Consider the following 21378-nt stretch of genomic DNA (forward strand, 5'->3'; position numbering starts at 1 on the left):
AACCCAAAGATATTCAGTTTACTGTCACAGATGACAAAAGAAACCAGACAATACCATTTGAGAAACTGAAATCGGAGAATTTGGATATTTTTTCTAAAAAAATGACTCAAAGCGATTATTTTCAAAATCAAAATCAAAACAGTTGGAAGTTAATTTGATAGTTGGGAACTAATTGACTAATCGTTGCAGCTCTCCATATAATCCATAGTGTCATCTGACAAATGTATTACATTAAAACGTTGTCTTACAAATAAAAACTTTTGCTAAAGATATCACAAAATGAATAAAACTCCTTTTAAACTCAAAGGTTGTGAATTCACCTTTTGAAAAGTGGGCAGGGTGGTGTACCAGACAACCTAATTTCAGTGAGTCAGTGTCGTCTACAACACGTCCGGTGCACACTAGACATTTTATGCAGACCTGTTGCCACACACTAAGTGGAAATTAAATGGATCTATGAGCAACACATCGGGACTTTTTCCTGTAAATGTGAGGGAATGTAGGGTGCATGTTCCAGCAGGTACTGAGCCTTGTATTCTGACATTCCTGTCTCCTGAGAAAATGACTCTGTAAGATCCTACAGATCCTGTTTGGCAAGGGACAGGAGGGAGGGAAGAGGGGAAGGAAGGGTTGGGCTAACATAGGCCTGAGCATGAGAACCAGTCGAGCTCTTCAGTTACTTATTTGCATGTCCTATCTTGTCGAACTTTAAATATGATAAGCAACATTAAAAAAAAAAATCCTAAGCCTCAGTCTTTAAAATTACAGAGTTGGTCAATTTTAAAGAAGGGGGAAATAACCGAAAATGTTCTAACAAGTTGAAAATCTCAACAAGTTGAAAAAAGTAAGTTGTAAATGAAGGAGGAGAAAGGGGGGAATTGTGAATTATACTTGTCTTTACATGAAAATTGTTAGGGTTAATCATTAAAAGTGTGTGAGCTTATGTCATTGGGTGGTTTGAGTTAAGACATCTGCATAAAACCTCTTAAAATCCACTGCACAGTAGCATATAGTTTACATCAAACAGATCTTGCCACACATAAAGGAGCAAATAGTGACCAAGCTGCTGGTTGTTTTCCTTATTAATTGTTGAAACAGGTATTTCCACATGAAAGGTATATTCATTAGCCAGTGTGTAACCTGAACAGGGGCATTGATGCCATCTAGAGGCCCTTAGGTGAACCTTAAACAACCAACATTGTCAATGACAAATGGTCTCATGTTGCAGGACGAACAGCACAAACAGCTAAAAACACAGCACTGCTGGTAAACTTGTTGTTGGGAGAGAGCTTGCTTGACCTTTAGAAACTAAAGAGAGAGAGAGAAAAAAAACACTTTCCTTAGCTTACCACTAGGAGGCGACTCCAAAACAAGTTTTCACTCTTCATACATTATTTGAAAATACTCACTTTGATTGTGTTTTTCAAATTGCAAAAGAAAATAATGCATATATTCTGTGAGGAGTGAGTCTATATCAGTAATTATTTTTGGACCATTTTTGGTTTAAAGATCCTTAACTTCTTAACAGAATATATTTTAAATATCCTTATACACTATGTATTTGATCCACTAAACCACCTTTATAAGCAGGTTTGCTGTAAAGGAAATTAAATGTTCCAACTGAACACTGCAGTTTGGTGCAACTGAGTTGAAAGTGGTCGTCAACGTGGCCATGAGAATGCTAAGAGAAAAAACTTCTCAAGCTGCTCCACAACAAATGCACATTGTTGTGCGAGGCAACAATAAAAGATAATTATGATTCTGAATACCTCAACATGACAGAAAACAACATTTAACTCAATTTGACTGCGGCAGTAGTAATTAACCACAGTACAGAAGATTGGCCGAGCACTATGGGAAAGTTCTTGCACTTTGTCTTGTCTGTCAAAAGTTAGATCACTGTCAACAAAGCATGAAGCATTTTGTAAATAATTAAAGTTACAGCTCTAATCTCATGAGAACATGATTGCATGGAATGACTGCGTTTCTGTTGTGGAGCAGCGTATGATTCATTTTTAACGTTCCTGTTCAACCTCTTCGTGTTTAAATGATCAAAGATAGCTATCTAGGATAATTGTTTAAATAATGATTGTTCGGTTTCGAGCTGCTGGGTGTTCCCAGCCCCAAACTGGCAGCTTTATTTAAGTGAATATGACATAAAACAAGCAATTTAAAACAGTTTTATGCTTATTCTGAGTTTTTGCCCATGCATGCTTGTTGTTGCAGTTGGATTTCATGTAACCTCAACTGGAATATTTTAATCGAAAACAAACCCTCAGAATCATTGCTCACGAATATCAGTCTAGTGTTGGTTACATGACATAACAGCACAGCAAATGGCTTCTCTAGAATATTGGAAAAAATGCCATTAAGTTGGAAAAGCAAAGAAACAAAGAATGATCTGTGAAATCTCTGCAAATGTTCTTTTTTGTTATTAAAAACAACATTTTATCAAGGATATACAACACAAGATTGTAATTGTTTGCAATTTTTTCATACTATGCACACAGAAAAAAATAAATTCATAGAATAACACTATTATATACATACACGTATACACCCAGGAAACAATGTTTGTTCTTAATTTTTCAGTAAAACAAATCCCTAACATGGCAACACTATGTATTTAAGACAAATAGGCTGAAAGGTTTCTATACTAACCATCATTTCTATACCTGATACTTTAGAATCAAATAGGGCCTTGAATAAGGATCTGGTTTTAATAGCTGGAATCTTGCTTCTTCTAAAGAAAAATGGATGTCAATCATCACACAGTATACTGACCAGTGTGGAAACAGTGTTTAAGGGTTTCAGAAATGGTAATAAAGTCTCTTGGCTGACCTAGATGTAAAAATGTGGTTTCTCATGGGTTTTGGTTCTGTCCAATCTTTGATTTCTGACTCTATGTAACACACTCATTTCTCCTAATCCTCTCAATGCTGTATTTAGAATATCACCACTGGATGTCAATGTATTTGATCCTCAAAGCCATAGTACTAATAATCAGGAGCTGGACGTCTGACAAACCTTCTTCTTTTATAATGTGAATACAAGAAGTAATGTTTCCACAACTGGAAAGAAATTAGACGCACAAGGCAAGGATCGGTCTACAAAAATCATAATACATGGTCTTCATTTATAACTTATGTAAAGCAGCTACAAAATAAACTGCCTATTGATATGCAAAAGAAATTGTACAAAGATCCAAGCTGTAGGGGGATAATGGACATTTAACCAGGATACAGCTTTTATTGCAGCTGCTGTACTTTTTTCTGATTTGTTGCAATAGCAATATGTTTGGACTGTGTGGAAGTAGGTTCGCATACAGTATGCATTTAACATTTCTTACAAGCTTTATGATATGATGTGAGTATTGATATGGTTACTTGTACATGGTTTATCTCGTTTCTGTATTTTATTTTGCTATGTAACATATTGATGCAGAAGTTCTCAAAGTGGATGTGAACATATGTTCTTGTTGTTGTTGTTTCTTCTTGTGGTTTCCTGCGAACTAGTACGTACTTCCACTTACTCAGAGGATGTCAGTTGAGTAGACAGTGTGGCTACATTTGTGTACACACTGCTTAAATAATTTTTGCCATATGCATCATATCATCCAAGTTGCATGTTAATACTGAGGTGTAAACCGGGCCTCAGTCCAGATCTGGCAGCTGTGGGTCTATGGATATATGTAAAAAAAAAAAAAAAAAACAATAAGTAGAGCAGGGGTGCCGAAACCTTTTCCCTCAGAGGGCCACAACTGAAACTTAATGGTGGGCCACCTATTGTATTGTATTGTTAGAAAATGGTACAAGGATCCCAAGTTCCTGTGTGTCACTCTGCCCACTGTGCTCAGATAATGAAAAATAAAGAATAATTATTTAAAGAAGAATTTTACCTCACATCGAATCTTATGGTGGGCCAACTTTGGGCCACCGGCCCCACTTTGGGCAGCCCTGAACTAGAGTGAATGTTTTTATATTGTCTAAATGTCTGTAACACTGTTTGTCATGTCATAAATTTGGAACTAGAAATAAGGAACTTTCATTATCTGATGATTTTGCTGGCACCACTGAACAAAACTACCACCTCTTCATCTGATTTCAAGGGGAATCTGACTGAATCCAACCCAGTGGCAGCCATTAAGAATAACTATGTAGAAATAGCCAGTCTCAGATGGTGCAGGTTAAAAGTGCCCAGACTGTTTTTTGCCACCTTCACATTTCTTTTCAGTACAGTTATGAGTCACTTCCATTTGGACTCACGTGCTTTGGAGAGGTCAGAATATTCCACTCAGGTAGCATTTGCATGCGCTGGCTGTCACAGGTCTGAAAACTACATCATCCAACAGGCCCTAAATAAATGAGTAATGAAGAGGAACTCATCAGCAGATTTGGAGGCAATGTAGCATCCCAGAAAAGAGTCAATTGTGCTGACGCCGAAGGCAGCCTGACAGGGTTGTGGAGTTACTCAGTAAAGTGACTGTTCATGGCGAAAAAGAGGTTGATCAGTAACATAGTTTGACTGTTGCTTCATTTTCCGCTTAGCTACACTTGCTTACAGAGCTATACACACTACGGGTGATTCTCCAAAGCCTAAACCTTTAGTTCAGTGAGATCATATCGTGGCAAAACCCTTTTTTGTTGGGAATTCATTAATTACATTCAGAGAAAGATGGATCTTGAGGGGTATCTTGTTTGGTGTCAAACGCTGTCAGATTGAACTCATCCATGTGACCTCTGCCCAGGAACTACAGATGAAAATGAGCTTTTAGCAATATGTGGTACAATACATGTATTGTGCATTGTCCTTGCTTTATAAACATGAAATAAAAGCAGCTTTAAAAGTCTGTAGCCTGAATGAAAAAAAAAATGAGAAACTGTCCAATATTTAGAACCTGAATGGGCCTAGAATATTATGTTTAGCCAGTAGGTGGCACCAGAGTGCAGGCCATGCTGTTAATTCATTAAAAAGATCATCACATGTGGTCACTTGAGCACTTGTCAGCCCCTCATAGATAGATTTGGATCATCAGTCTAAGCTGCACAAGCACACAGTCAAAACTATACATAGTATCCAGGTATTATGGGCACATTACACTGATTATATACAAATAACACACCCCCATTTACCATAAACACACTGGAGCCTGAAATGATTTTTTCTTATTTTTCTTTAACAACAAGAGGGAGATATATTTAGGCAAAAACAAAGGACATCTTGTGAGTCTCCATGGTGGTTCGAGGAAAAACACAATTTGGGGATTTCAGGTTCATATGCAGCAAAGCAACATAATCAAAGACAACTGTAATTATTCCTCCCTGCCCACAAACAAGCTAAACATTAGCTTTCAGACAGCACAGGTCTCATGACCGGACTGGAAAGGCGTGTACTCAAACCAGCTCAATATATAAACCGACCTCCAACAACAGGAGCCTCCAAACAGTACAGGCTGCAGGAGCTGCGTCCTGTCACATCCTCTGCCTTTATCACCTGACAGCAGCACACACACACACACACACACACACACACACACACTGCACTGGACCCACGTCTTTAACCTCGCTCTCACGTGTAAGTATTTTCTTTTTATTTGTCTTTGTCTTTTGTGTGTTTTTTCCTGTGTTGTCGCTCAGTTGAATTATGCAATAACAGCTAAGGAGATTAACATACCGCTATTTTCTATACTGACGGTGAGTGTAGTCCAGAGTGACTGACAGGGCTCAAAGGGCCAGTTATTCGCAGCTCTAAAGTCCCTTTTTGAAGCTTTAAGTGGATTTATTTGTGATTTTACTACGCAACTGGATTGTATTGGCCACTGGGATTGTGTGACGCTCACTGCGTACATGTTGAATGTTTGAGAGAAAGTGCTAGATTTCATTACATAGATGGATTTAATTTGATTTAAGTATTAGCCATTGTTGCTTCAAAATCTTAGAAAATCCTATTAAAACACCGCAGGAGATGAAACACACTGTAAAGGGCAGTGAAGTTAGTATAAAGTCACTGTTTGTGTCATATATGGTTGATAATAATACATAACCAATAATCAACACTTAAAATATGTCTTAAAGATATTCTTTATTTGAGGATATTGATGCTTATGAAACCTGCACATTGCATAATTTATGACATTAGAGATGCAGGATCCACTTTTTTCAGTTCTGATCTGATCCTGATACTTGAATAAGTATAATGTATAGTATCTGCCTACTGATACTGATACCCAAGAATATTATTATTATTATTATTATTATTAGTAGTAGTAGTAGTAGTAGAAGTAGTAGTAGTAGTAGTCATAAAAGTAGTAGTAGTAGTAGTAGTATTGTTGGTATTATGTATTAGGTTACATCATTGTAGTAAACCACACAGGACTTCTTAAAGGTACAGTGTGTGAGATTTAGGAGGCTCTATTGGCAGAAATGGAATATAATATTCATTATATTGTATCACTTTGGAATAAGAATTATAATGTTTTTATTACCTTACAATGAGCTGTCGACAGAGAGAGCGGGTCCTCTTTTATGGAGTCCGCCATGTTGAACCACGATGTTTCTACAGCAGCCGAGAAGGGACAAACCAAACACTGGCTCTAGATATGGGCGTTCGTGTTTTTGCGCGTTTCATGGCCACCGTAGTGCTGCTAAATCCTACACAGTGGTCCTTTAAAGAGCAAAAAACGTACAAAAATGCATTCCTACATTTACTATTGAACTGTAGGTTGAAATAGAAAGGTTCAAAATTCTGTTCTGTCATTTGCATCGACGTGCTAGTTCCTCCTTTCTAATGTAAACAGAGAATATCTTTAGTGGTTCGCTGTCCCGCTTTATCCAATCAGTAGAGAGAACTCCACAAAGAGGAGGTCATTAAGGGCAGTGTGCAGAGCAGAGGAGGAAGCAGAGGACTGTTAACTGCGGACAGGAAGTTGGCCAGATTGCCGAAATCCACTTCTGGCACCTTTAAGGAAGGCAAATTGCTATGGCAACTCCAACATGAGAAACTTGAGTTAGCCATGCTGTTACTAGTTCAGACTGTCTCATGTTACGTTACAGCCAGTTCTCCTGGCGAGGTGAGGTCAGTCTGATATCCAATGATGTGTGAATTACGCCAGTATCGACACCTGATATCAATATTGGATCGGATCTGTCCCAACTCGAGTCTTCTTCCTGTTTTTATAATGAAAATAATCCCGTAAATAGTCAGAAGAGTGTGCGGTACTCTCAGACTATAACTCACGTTATGATTAACTCAGCTGTCCACAGCCTCCTGCTCAGACAGATAACTCTACAGCAATGTTATGCTCTAGAAATTTTATGCCAAACCATAATGTGGCTCACACCAGTAATGACTTATTACTGATATAAAACACTTCATCACAGCCACTTCCCTCTGCCACAGCGTGTTACTGTAAATCATGAACGCAGAACAAACTGATGCCTGCTGTTTGTTCTTGTCAGCTTGTTAATATGCAACTCATATTGGCCTTTGTTTTTGACCCAGTAAATAAGGAGGATTAACCACTAACTCATGTATTTATGTGTTTTTGCAGTGTGTATCATCAGAGGCTCGCTGTCACGATGGATGTCCCTCCCGTGTCTATACCCTGTCATTTTATGATGAAGCTCACAGACAAACCTTGCATACCTAGCTCGCAATACATTTTGATTTCCTCCCATTAGCACTTTTAGAACTGAACCAAGTGGTTCTCTCATCCATTTTTTGGTAGAAATTTATTTATACATACACATTTACCTCATAAGTCACTGTCAAACCACAATAAATTGGCTTGGTTTCACTCTGATTGTTTAAATTAAATTAAATTGCAAGTAAAGATGGATACAAGTACACTAGCAAACCTGGCAGCTGCCACTACCTTGGCTGTGGCCTCTCAGACTGACATGTCAGGCTACCTGTGGCTGCTGGTGTTAGGCTTTGTAATTGCCTTCGTCCTGGCTTTCTCTGTGGGGGCCAACGATGTGGCCAACTCCTTTGGTACCGCAGTGGGCTCCGGAGTTGTCACCATGCGGCAAGCCTGCATCCTGGCCACTATCTTTGAGACGGTGGGCTCAGTGCTGCTGGGGGCCAAAGTCAGCGAGACCATCCGACAGGGGATCATTGACGTCCGGATGTACAACGGCTCCGAACACGTCCTGATGGCAGGGTCGATAAGTGCGATGTGTGGTAAGTATGGTGGGGTTATAGGAGATATTCGACTGCTGACTTTTCCAACTCACCAGGCCTCGCTCGTGTTTTTGTCCTACAGGCTCTGCTGTGTGGCAGCTGGCTGCATCATTCCTGAAGCTCCCCATTTCTGGAACCCACTGTATTGTTGGAGCCACAATTGGATTCTCCATGGTAGCCAGAGGTCACCATGGGGTCAAATGGATGGAGATTCTGCGCATTGGTGAATATATGTTGTTTTTCCCCTCATTTTAAAACGAGTATCAGTTAAATCTGAAATACAAGTGTTGCTAAAAGCTTATTATGTCTCTTGCTATCCAAAGTGGCTTCCTGGTTCCTGTCACCTGTGCTGTCAGGCATCATGTCAGGAATCCTCTTCTATTTTGTTCGCAAATTCATTCTGAACAAGGTAAGCCTGATTCTAACACTAACCAGTGGACATGGGTGATGAGTGTAATTTGATCTCATCAGTGGTGGAGGAAGTGTTCAGAAGTTAAAGGACCAGTATCACAATATTACAAGTAAAAGTCCTGCATTAAAAATCATTCTCAAAGGACCGGTGTGTAGGATTTAGTGGCATCTACATTGCAACTATTTGAATAAAGCATTTAGGAGAAACTGACCTTTCCATCACAATCAGACTAAGCATGATGTAATGTCGGTGGCGATATTAAAGAAGTGAAAGCTTTAAAGCGACCAGTAACAGCGAAAAGCACTGTACAGTTGACACACAAATTAAGTGAAAACAGATAGCCGTGCTGTAGAAGAAGAGTCATATTAGCGAGGCTAAGGCAGTGATGGACTAGCCCACTTGACCAAATCGGTCTCACATATGGAAAAACATAACCGATGCAGGGCACCTTCACGCACATGAAAACATGATCCTATTAGTGACGCCGTACAATGACACATATGAAAAATGACCAGTGGCCTGAACTGCTGTGGGCCCCTAAAACTGCATACCTTGCATACAGTTACAGAGAGTTACGCCACTGTCTACAGCCAATGTTTGGTTTGTAAGGAGGCAAACAAATCAACAAGGTCAGGAACCACTGGTATGTCGCTACAGCCAGGAATTAACTTGAAGGTCCATTTGCTGAGCTATTTATTAGCCGGGACCAGTTTCAAGGCAACCAACAGAGACTAGTATTAATTGGTGTGCTATGGAGGTGCTGGGAGACCTTTGATCATTCTCATCTATCTGCTAAGCTAAGTTATCATGTTTACAGGCCAGACTTGAGAATGGTTTCAATCTTTTCATCCAGCCATCAACTCTGGCCAAAGAAAGCAAATAACTGTATTATCCAAAATATGGAATTTTCACACAGTATTCGGTGGTATTCAGTTTGTTGCATCCTGCATCCTGCATCCTACTCACCGGTCCTTTAAGTGCTCAGTAACATTCCTCCACTGGATCTCATAAGTAGTCGTTATGTCTCAGTGAGCGCTCACACACATATCTCCCCAGGCTGACCCCGTCCCCAACGGCCTCAGAGCTCTCCCTGTCTTCTACGCCATCACCATGGGCATCAACCTCTTCTCCATCATGTTTACAGGAGCACCACGTGAGTACTAAGTGCACACACTACACCCCGTGCTCTTTTTGATTATCACCTACTGCACTGCACTAACACAGCAGCTGTTGAAATCCCCGGGAACACGGTGAGCTCTGAGTAAATGTCACTGGAGACACAGAGGAGAGTTGATGACACTCTTCTTAACACAAAGTAGGTGACACAAAAGAGGAAAGGTCACTTTAGAAATTTCACATTGTTCTCTTTTGGTAATTTTTGGATATTATTTCATCGACATTTCTGATGAACTGTTCTCTTTAAGATAATACCAGTGACAAAACCTTCAGCCACCAAACACAACACAAATAAAGTAAAAGCAGTTGAATGGGAATTTGAGAAAGACACAACTATTAAATGGACAATTTCCACTCCTTTTTGTTTCATTTGCAGGATTGAACTTATCAAGAAGTCAACTGGCCTGGGCCCTTCACTGAAGGCTGCAGGCCGGTGTGTGTGGGTCAAGGAATATAACACACCATAACTCCTGCTATGCAAAATTACAACGTAATGCAGTACAGAGTGCACTTCTCACACTGATACTGCATACATGTTCCAGACAACACTTTATTTTCTGACACAGAGATACAAAAAAAACTTTTTTTCATTTAAAAAATGATCTGCCTACAGCTGTGAGCAGTTCACAATGTTTTTTTTAGCCATGTTGATGATGAAAACCTGTGTCTTTTTTTATTTATTGTTAACCTGCTGTTGACTACAAGAGCAAACAGGTAAGTTGTGTCTGTGCATTAAGCCATCTCACTCTAGCAGTTACAGCAACGGCAGTTTAGCCATTCTGTGTTAACATTAAAAGAAAAGTGAAGTTGCTAGAAGGCTGAGAGTACTATCACTCCACTGCAAGACTGTTCTCTTCCTCACTATCTGATTGGAGGAGGGTGTACTCTTGCTGATACCGCTGTGTGTGTAAGGAGCAGGCCAACTGAGACATTTTGAATCGTTTTTAACAGATCATGTGACCACAGCTAATATCAGAGGAAGAGGTGTAGCTACTTTGGAAAAACTTTTTCTTGGAACTATTACATGATGGGTCACACTCCTGAAATATGTCCAACAGTATTAGATGTTACACTGTTTTTGAAAGCAGGCTAAAGTAAAGAATGTATAAGTACTAACAGTTTGTTTTCTCACTGTTTTCAAAGGGAGCAGCATCAGTTGTGAATGCATTAAAGAAGCAGTTTTTGTTCCGCCTTATATGAATGAGACAGAGTTCTCTGAGAGATCATGTCCCCTGTCTTGTGTGCGCAGTGCTGGGTTTTGACAGACTGCCATGGTGGGGTACGCTGTGCATTGCGCTGGGCTGTGCCGTTATCACAGCTTTGGTCGTTTGGTTGGTCGTCTGCCCACGCCTCAAGAAGAAAATCAAACGTGAGTAAATCTTTTATGCATACTGCTCAGTTTTTGTTATTGGGGCTGAAATTGGCACACAAAATTCTAGAGAAGCTAAGAAAATAATGAAAATAAGAGGGGGTTTTAATCATTTGCTATAGTGGATTACATATTTTGGAGCTTGCCTACAAAGTGACATACTTCTCATTTGAACACTGTAATGTGCTTCAGGCGGGATAGCTCCCGCTCCCTGCGAAACTCCACTAATGGAGAAGAACTCCAGCAAACCGGCGCCAGCAGAGCAGCCTTCACTACCTCATGACCCTCAACCCCAGACTCCTCCAGCAGACTGTCAGAAGGTGGCTTTCAGACTCGGAGGCTCAGAGGAGGCTGATTTGGACAACAACGACATGGACACCAAAGACTTGGATATCAGCAATGGTGAGAAATGATCTAATTTAATCTTTTGTCTGCCTGAATATCAAACTATTTTACCTCAGTGGCTACAGTCATGGAGATGTAGAATGTAGAAGTAATTCTACAATTTTTTTTCATAGGTCTGAATGGCCCTTTTGGCCCCATGATGATCACTGATCCTCACAGTGGACGGTCCCACACGATCCACAAAGATTCTGGCCTTTACAAAGACCTGCTCCACAAACTTCACATGGCTAAGGTCGGCGACTGCATTGGGGACAGTGATACAGAAGAGCGGCCCATCAGGAGGAACAACAGCTACACCTCCTACACCATGGCCATTTACGGCATTCAAGGTGATCCTAAATACAAGGAGGTGGACGGCGGGCTGCAGAGAAGATCAAGGGTGGACAGCTACAGCAGCTACAGCTCAGCAGTGACCACTGGGACCAGTACTGCCCAGGAGGGGAGTGTGACTCAGGAAGCTGGCCCGGTCCTCGCTCTGGAAGAGGACGAGCTGGAGGTCGACCAACCGGCCGTGTCCTTGCTTTTCCAGTTCCTGCAGATACTCACGGCGTGCTTTGGCTCCTTTGCTCACGGAGGGAATGATGTCAGGTAGGCAAGGGTGGTTTTCTCCTGAGGAATTCATGCATGTGCTGTTCATTCAGATGATTTACATAAGCTATTTTTATCACTAGCAATGCGATTGGTCCACTGGTGGCTCTCTGGCTTCTGTATGAGAGCGGCTCCGTGGTGTCCAACTCACCAACGCCAATTTGGTTGCTTCTTTATGGCGGAGTGGGCATCTGCGCAGGACTCTGGGTCTGGGGACGCAGGGTGATGCAGACCATGGGCAAAGACCTCACACCCATTACACCTTCCAGGTATGCCACATATTTATATCCTATAACAGCTATAATTCTGATATATCTAATTGTCAAAGCGTACTAAGACATTTTCTTCCAATTCAGCGGATTCAGTATTGAGCTAGCTTCAGCAATCACAGTCGTTGTGGCATCCAATATCGGTCTTCCTGTCAGCACAACGCACTGCAAGGTAACTCAAACTTCAGCCCAAATAGATGAATGTGATAATCAAAAGTAGGTTCAGTGTTATAAACGTTTATGTCATGTGAACACAGGTAGGGTCTGTGGTGGCCGTGGGTTGGCTGCGCTCCAGGAAATCAGTCGACTGGCGTCTGTTCAGGAACATCTTCATCGCTTGGTTTGTCACGGTTCCTATCTCTGGGCTGATCAGTGCTGCCATCATGGCACTCTTCATATATGTTGTTCTGTGAGCCTCCCACTATCCAGCTACTGCCAGCAACAGTTTTTCTTTGGCTGACGGATAAAACATATGGTCTCTGTTAATGATGTTTATGATATTGTTCAAAGTCATTTCGAGGTCAAGCCAATGATGTTATCTCACCGGAATATGTCCATGAATGATGTAGGATCTAATAACACTGTTCAACTATCCAGAAGTCTGTGATCCTGTATGTATATTTGTATAAAAGCAACATTGTATTAAAAATCAAAACATTCAAGTTTGAATGAAAAAGCACAAATAACAGTTATATTCTACGTTTGCGTATTTGGATGTAATAAAACGAGGAGATGCTTGATTTGAAAGGATTTCAATGTATTTTACTCACTATTAAACATTTTCCACTAAATTGTATTTACTGTGTTTGCATGTGTTAGCGATGGGTTGCACCATCATGAGGTCATTTTATTTTGATTTAGGATTTTTTGTATACATGGAACAACAAAGAAAATGAAGGTTTAATGCCATTCTCAATTGTTTTATATCTATATTTTACTATACTAATACATAAACCTAAAATGTGAGTAGTATTTTACAAATGCACATTAAGCAATACAGACACAATCCTTTCCTAGAACATTGTTCCAGCATGTATCTGCTGTAAGAACTACAGCTGCCCCTGCTGATGTTTATTGAAAAGCCCACTAGATGCTGCTGCTGCTGCAGGAGTGCCAGCTAATGTCAGGCCTGCTACACACTGCTTCCTCATATCACTATCAGACCTACCTTATGCTACTGAGGGATGACTTTCCTCTGGTTTCACTAACAACAAAAGGCCACATGATGGTGGTGTTCTCCAAATAACTGATGCCATTGATGATGTTTGAAGCAGATGCATGTTCCCTATCTTTCCTAGATTCATTGCTTCACCAGGATTTTTCTTTCTTGCCCAAAGAACTATCAAACACTCATATTTACAGACTTAACATCAACAACATCATTAATTATTTTATTAATCTATGCACATGTCATATATGAATAATCTTTGTGCTATAAGCTGTTTCAAAGCAAGAAAGGAGCCATGTTAGTTCATCATGAAGGTCCTTGTTGGCTGGATTCGTGGACAAGAGGTATATTTTTGACGTGGCTGCATTTCCATATGAATAGACAGGAGAGAAAAAATGTGGATTGGGTGACTGTGTTCATGAAGGATTTGTTTATGTAAAAATGCAATTAGTGCAGTTTATATATATGCACTAACTAGCATGTATTTTATGTAGATTTGTGACATGTCTAGAGATACAATGCGTATATGCATAAAAACCTTGCTAAGATGAGGAGGAGATCCAGATCTGTGAAATAAAATCATTCTTTCATTTGTGCAATTAAAGAGTTTGGAGAGAAGCTACTCCATCCACACAGGTGGTGTCAACTGATATAACTGCAACTGACCTCTGTGGCAGTGTCAGATGTAAAAACTTGACGTTTTTGGGAGGAACTAAGTGTAGCAGAACCCTTTATTATATAAAACACTCTATATAATCAGCCAGGAAACAACGAGAGAGCTATTATCTCAAGAGTCCTTTCTGATGGGGATTGCCAAAACATCCTTTTTTTTTTTCAGGAACACTATTTAGGCAGCAGATGGCACTGTTGTCCCATTTAGCAGGATCTTACATGACTATTCAACTGTGGCAGACCACAGCAACAGGCAGACCTTGACATTTCCGCAAAAATGTGAGAATCACAAGCAACGACAACAATATCAATCATCCATGAAATCCTCTATAACATTTCCATTCAGACATTTGACCTCTCTAATGTTAAATGCATCAGCAAGAGGTCAACTCCAGGAGAAAAATCCAGCCAATCATCTGCACACAAAACAATAATCAACACTACAATCATTCAGCTGTCCAGCAGTCCATGCAGCAGTTAAACCAGAATAAGATCCCACCGTCTGAAGCTGTTACTGGTGTGAGAACAAATACATTGCATCATCTGAAACTAACACATAGCCATGAATTTTGAGCTGATATTTACATTTTTCTCTAACACCTATTTTATGGATCATGTAAGAGGTATTTGAACAGGATGCTGAATATCACAACTGTCTCCAAAAATATGTGAATATAAGCACTTCTAACCTATCACAGTCCACACAGTCACTTTGGAAACAAGCAAGACTATACGGTTACAATCTATAGCCAGTGGCATGTCAGCACTGAACTCATACGATAAGAGCGATGTGATCAGTTCATCATTTAGCTTTCTTATAGCTTCACACACTTTATCAGCCCTCACTATTAAGATGCTCTCAGTGAAGTCAAATGTGAACAACTTTCTCTCTTTTATTTCCCTCCATATCATCAATATCACATGTTAAACACATTATTATTACTGTAATTCATAGTTCTATGAATAGTTGTGTTACTTTGTCGAAAAAGGAAGGAACAAAATGTTATTTTTCAGACTTTTTACCCTTTGGAAGTCATATTGAAAACTCAAAAGAAAACATATATAAATATATATAGACAAATATGAACTTTATAGCACAAAGGGACTGCAGTGTAGATTTTTTTTTAGTTTATAGGGACATCTTGTGTCAGCTCTAGCTGTCTGCGCACTCATCCATGTCTTCTCCTTCCTGCCTTCCATTCTGATGTGTGCGTTTTGTGTATATCTGTGAAAGTCCCCAACAGTCAGCTGGGGTTTACAGCATCCACATCTGTGTCATCTTGTGTTCTGACTGCAACTACTTGTAGTGTCAGAATGATGTCACATGTCTCCCACAATGTTTTTGTGAGTTGTTCTGTGAACTTCCATCCAGTGATGTACCAGAACCTTTTCCATCTACTGTGCTTCACACTGTTCTCAGTGCATTCATGTGTGAGCGGGGGCTTTATTTTGAAACCAGACACCGGAAGTTGTATAATTTGGTTTTGCTGTAATTGACACTTTGGCTGATTTTCATCGGCTGTCCATACAGGTGCGCATGGACAATTGTGCGTAATTTGCGGGGGGCGAGAAATGCGTGTTTACTATGTGAATGCACGATGCTCGGCGTTCCGGGCAGAAATGCGCGTCCACAGCGGAATATCTCTGCAGCTCACACACTGAAGACCGTGCAACTGGGGCATGCATTCACTTTAACACAGCGGACCAACAAGCTGGTGTAGTCAGTAGCAGATTCCCGGGGATAAAACGACGTCTTGGTTTTTCTGCAACAACACTGGATTACCGGAACTGCTGCAGGAGGAGGAGGTGGGTTTGAAGGAAGGTTTTCAGTTTTGAGTATAATAAGAGAAAAACGTGGAGATCCCAGATGTGAAAAGGCAGGTGCGTGTTGAGATTCGCACCTCGTTTTTTTTTTTTTCTTTTGCAATCTGATTTTCGGCCGGAGCCTGTGAAATGCAGCCTCTACCTGACAGATGTGTGGCACCACAACTGCAGCCTACAGGTCTGTATGGCAAGAACCAATTCGTGCGTGTTGTGCATGCCACGAAAAAAAAAAAAAACATTAAGTATGAGGCTGAATATTTAATTCTACTGAGATATCATAGAAGCAACAGAGACAGTGTCCCTGGCTTTGCACCCACTGCACCTGAACAGCTTTCTGTGTGGAAAATGTCTGAGTGATTCTGTCTGCCAGGATTATGATAGCATCTCGCTGTTTATGCACACTGCCCCCTCCCCACGCACAAATCTGATGACAGTCACAATTATTTTCCTGCTGAAACAGCTCAAAGGCTCATGTACAATTTTTGTGCCACTGCACTTTAAGTAAACAGAATTGCCAAGAGGTACAGGCCACTGATGGGACTGTGGCACAGAACAGGTTAGGTTTGTGTCATCTGCTCTGAAACAGTTGAGGAATAGCTCATGGGAGGAATCACAGCGTTTGTTTACCGGTGTGTTTCTGCTCCTTATCTTTTGTTTAGGGAGCGTCTCCTGTCGACCTGCTGCTGATCTGCTGTGGTCGGCTGTGGAGGACTGAGAGTGCTACAGCTGCAAATCTCATCATCATCATCATCATCATCACCATCAACGTCTGCCACTTCAAACACGACAAGACACAAGAGGACAGAGGCTGCTTTTGTCTGATCAAAAGCGCCGGCAGTCACAGAGTACCTGTAGACGATGACTCCAGCAGAGCTGCTTGCTTGAACGCAGCATGAGATAATTGAGGACCACCATACTAATCGCTGATTCAAGCTTTTTCTGTTTGGCACTGATGAAAATGTTCCAGTGTGTCAGTTGACTGACAGGGTTGCAGTGCTGTTCTAGCCCCGGGACATCGCCAGCAGCTGAAGCGTAGACACCACAAAGAAGATGGCTCGTCCAGGATCAGGGATGCTGGTGCCCGTCAATGGGCTGGGGTACCCCCCTCAGAACCTGGCCAGGGTGGTGGTCTGGGAGTGGATGAATGAACATGGGCGCTGGAGGCCCTACAGTGCAGCAGTTTGCCACCATATTGAGAACGTGCTGAAGGGGGATGCCCGGGGAAGCGTAGTTCTGGGCCAGGTGGATGGTCAGCTCTCTCCTTACATCATCGACCTGCAGTCCATGCACCAGTTTCGACAGGACACAGGTAAGAGACGTGGCGGTTTCCTGTCCCGATGTCATTGATGGAGGTGTGAAGGAAGGAACAGATAATGTCGATGTAAACAGTTACCAATACATTATGTGGATTTATACCCAGTAGTTCTAGTGTCTAAAATCCTCCAATAAATGAATTATATTTGGCTGTCCTCACCACAGATGATGTCATATTACACTGGGACTGATTAAAACAGAGCAGTCTTGATGTGGTTGCTACACACATCTTATGTAACTTTCAGGGGAATAAATGAGAGTCCTGAATGCCCCCGTCTGCTTTGGGACTCATAAAGATGAGCCACAGGTTGGGCTCAGAGGCGTTGCAACAAACAGGACACAAAGCACCCAGATGACAAAAGTGTAGCGATGATTTATTCATTCAGGAGTGTCTTTATGCGGCTGCTGGAATGCCATGACCTTGCCAAAGGTCACCGTGTTGGAGGGGGCTGTGCATTCATCAGGCAAATGAGTGCTGTAGCTCAGAGCGACGCTCCACACACTCTTCTCAGCTTATTGTGATGTGCTGTTTTTCCTTTGTAAGAACGGCTGTTATATAGTTACCGTACACAGTTACTGGGTACGAGAAAGTGCTCCTGGTTTCCGCCACATTACCTCAACTCATTTCAACATGATGTAAACAGTATATGGGAAAATTCACTTATATATTAGATATTGAATAAATATCCCAATATGCATAAACTATTGGCCAATCCCCAAAAAATCTTTAGTTTTATGTTTTATGTAGTATTATAATAGTAGTATATGTTGCTTCAGAGTCAAACAGACACAAAACAGCCTTTGTTTGGTTGACTGTAATTCTCTCTGATGACTGTTACCTTTTTAAACATGACCAGATGTTTTTGCTGTACTCCAGCAAGGCTCAACACACTCCCTCTGTTTGTCTGTGAGTGTGGATTCACCTTCCTGCTGTCCCAGTGTTTGAAGCGGAGATGTGGGGGAGGTTTGAGACATCTGTTAGAGGAACGAGCCTTGGACGAATCTCAGCTACCTGAATTATTCTTCACGTCTCATTCAGCTACATATCACTGCGTTAGAGTCAAATATAAACCAAGCGATTGATTGTCTTTTTTATTGTAGATCTGACCTGTCCCTAGAGCATCTAACACACACAGACATCAGTGTTTCATCACCTGATGAGGTGAAGCATGAAGAGTAAATCCTTCACTTTGAGTCTCTTATTTGAAGGCGTTATGTAACAACAGTATCACAAGAGGCACAGGGAGATACAGAAGGTGACCTCACTGTGCATGGATCTGCATTATGTCACCTTTATTCATTTGCATGAATGCATATTTTTGGATTCAGCTGGCAGTGTTAATCAGAATACACAGAATGCAGCTCAAATTTGTAAAGGTCCTTGGAGTAACTGTCAGTCTATTAATTGTTTTATTATGGCTCAAAATGTTTCTCTAAATGGTTCAAAACTGCAAAAATACCCACACATGTAATAAACTGTGGTTGTATGTGTGTGTTTTGCTAGAAACCCATCCACAGATGGGCGTTGCAAGCTGGCTATAAATTCTGTGGTATGTGGCACTGGTCGACGCTCTGTATACTTAGCCCTTTAAAAATAAATATGAACAGTAAAATAATGTTCATAAAATCAGTAATTCATGCATCTTTTTTTTAAACTAATGTTTTATGAAAAAAATACATGCCAATATCCTTGTCCTTATCTGACATCAGTTATGATACAGTTGTTATATTAATGCTATATATACAGTACACAGGCTTTATTACACACTACATTTACTCATTTAGAGGAACATTTCAGTTTCATTTTAGTTACTACATCATCAGACAGCAGCATGTAGATACCAGACAAGTATTATATTTTCTTCGGCTCCTATGATATTTATACATATAACAGAAGGGGACATAAAAAGACCTGGACCCCCGTATGAAAAGTTTATATCCTGCATGAGCACTTTCTGTATTGGCTATATACAGCATATAGTATATATAGCACTTCGAATATCAGCATGCTTCTATTCTTCATGAAGAAAATGTTATTGTTTAATGTTTGAAATGCTGTATATGAGAGCGGTAGTGTTTCTGCACGACTGTCAGGAGGGTTGTAGCGTAAGGAGCTGCCTGGCTGTATTTCTGCTCCTCTCGTTGCTGTTATCCCCTCTGATAGAACATAACACAGAGCAGCACATGTGTCTGGGGTTGACTGGTTGCGAGATGAGCCACTGAGCCGTTTGTCAGCCATTACCACGGCGCAGGGGCTGGGCCTGACGTTTATCGGTCCTCATTGTGCCGTTCGGCGTGTTACCTTCCCCCTCGGCTGGGATGAACCTGTCACAGCGGGCCTTGACGGACACAGCCTGGACACCCACTGCCTACTCTCCCTCTTCCTTCCTCCTCCTCTGCACAGCCCGTTCCTCTCCCCAAACACGGGCAAACCCCTGCCAGGCCACAGCCATCGATCAGGGCTCCAGTGAGGCCTAGCTTCCAGGCCGTAGTGATGTTGATGCACCGCCGCTTGCACAAACAGCCTCAGTGAGCTTGTTTTAATGTGGACTGTGATGCATCTGTTTCACGTCGGATGTTTGCTATATTTGTAGCTCAGCAGGTCAACCGCAGCCTCTTGCTCCGTTGCAGGCTTATGGAGTGTCCCTGTGGGGAAGCCCCATTTTGTCGTGGAGCCAGTGATCGTCTACTGAGGCTGTTTTTTGGCAAGAGCTGGAAAGAGAGTTGAGTGTGCTCTGTGTCCCCTGTGTGTATGTGTGTGTCCATGTGTGAGGTTGCTGACGTGTGTGTGATGGTGCACTCTGCCAGCTGTGGCAGCTGTGGTGTTTGTGTCCTGTTCCTGCAGGCTGTGAGGGGGTGCCCTGCTCTCCTGTGGGTTTGGGAGGAGCTCCTGTGGGTGGGAACCAGGCAGAGTTACTCCGACTAATGAGACAGCAGCTACGGTTTATCTCCATGGCTCCTTCTAATCAGAGCATCATGACGACAACGCAAGCACCACAGACGATGCGGCAGGGCCCCTCTCTGTGGACAGCAGCCTAAACACATCTGTATTTAGTTGGCATTCAAAAACACAGGGCAAGGAGTTCATGATGCAACTACTGGTGAAGTCTGTGGTGAAACCCTGAACCCCAGTTCTTTGTATATACAGAATCACTGGAGACTTAAAGGCTTATATATAGTGTGGATGAATATGTGGCTAAAGGCAGGGAGAGGTTTGGCTCCTGGCCAAGGAGGATCGATCCGTTCTCCTCCCCAGAGGGGCTTTTGAACCTCTAAACACTGCTGTGGACTGATCCCCTTTCACTACACCCACTCCCATAGCAAAACACATGGGCTTATCTGCCATCTCCATCATATACCAACACTTGTGGCCTGTCTGATGGATTTCACACTGCAACTATTGCCTCTGCTGCCTGGCTTTTAAGCATTTACCTCCTCTGTATTTTCTCTTATGATGGAGAGGTGGCACAAAGCAGAGAGACCAGCCAGTGCGCATTCATGACAGATGGATAAATCAGTGATAAATCAGTGATGACTGCTAAATCATAGCCGTAACATCAGCACCATTCACAGGCCGAATATTATTCTTAAATGAAGACAGGTTCTGTTGGGTACTGCTGTGGGGCTGTAGTGATATTACTGCATGAGAAACGTACTTTATAGCAATATGACATTAAAGCACAGTAACAAAATGATGATGATCAAAAGACATCACAGCAGGTGAAACAATGACACTGACTCACAAGGTAATGTGAACATAAATATATTAATGAATTGTTGAAATAGTATTTTCAATTCCACAGGAGCAACTCAAGAAACTCGATCAGTTTCTCTATCGCATCTTCAACCATGGCAAATGTGCCTAACCTTGTGACTTTAAATTGAACTGAAATTAATATTGATTTTCACTAGTTTCACAAGTTCAAACTGTTGCACAGGCAGTTAACCGGCTGGGGGGCCGACGATGTTATCTTGTCCTCAGGATACAGAAGTACTTGTG

At 41.5% G+C, this 21378-nt stretch overlaps 2 protein-coding genes across 5 annotated transcripts in view; both read left to right on the forward strand.

Moving 5' to 3' along the window:
- Positions 1–5416: 5416 nt before the first annotated feature.
- slc20a1a (solute carrier family 20 member 1a) lies at positions 5417–13196 on the forward strand. The gene is made up of 11 exons (XM_051422030.1): positions 5417–5574; positions 7550–8181; positions 8264–8404; positions 8505–8590; positions 9650–9746; positions 11019–11138; positions 11331–11540; positions 11657–12131; positions 12215–12400; positions 12488–12572; positions 12658–13196. The coding sequence occupies exons 2-11, from the start codon at positions 7833–7835 to the stop codon at positions 12811–12813; spliced, it is 1905 nt and encodes a 634-aa protein (XP_051277990.1). The 5' UTR covers positions 5417–5574; positions 7550–7832; the 3' UTR covers positions 12814–13196.
- A 2360-nt stretch (positions 13197–15556) lies between these two features.
- Positions 15557–21378, forward strand: part of dtx1 (deltex 1, E3 ubiquitin ligase) — a 56120-nt gene continuing 50298 nt past the window's right edge. Inside the window, exons 1-2 of one of the 4 annotated variants that reach the window (XM_051422029.1) lie at positions 15557–16242; positions 16724–17373. In XM_051422029.1, the coding sequence (XP_051277989.1) occupies positions 17115–17373 (259 nt within the window). In that variant the 5' untranslated portion in view covers positions 15557–16242; positions 16724–17114. Of the gene's footprint in view, positions 16243–16338; positions 16621–16723; positions 17374–21378 lie in introns of those variants that run through there. The other 3 variants (XM_051422026.1, XM_051422027.1, XM_051422028.1) reach the window with 3 other exon arrangements.

This window comes from Dicentrarchus labrax, unplaced genomic scaffold (assembly GCF_905237075.1).
Source record: "Dicentrarchus labrax unplaced genomic scaffold, dlabrax2021, whole genome shotgun sequence".
Lineage (NCBI taxonomy): Eukaryota > Metazoa > Chordata > Actinopteri > Moronidae > Dicentrarchus > Dicentrarchus labrax.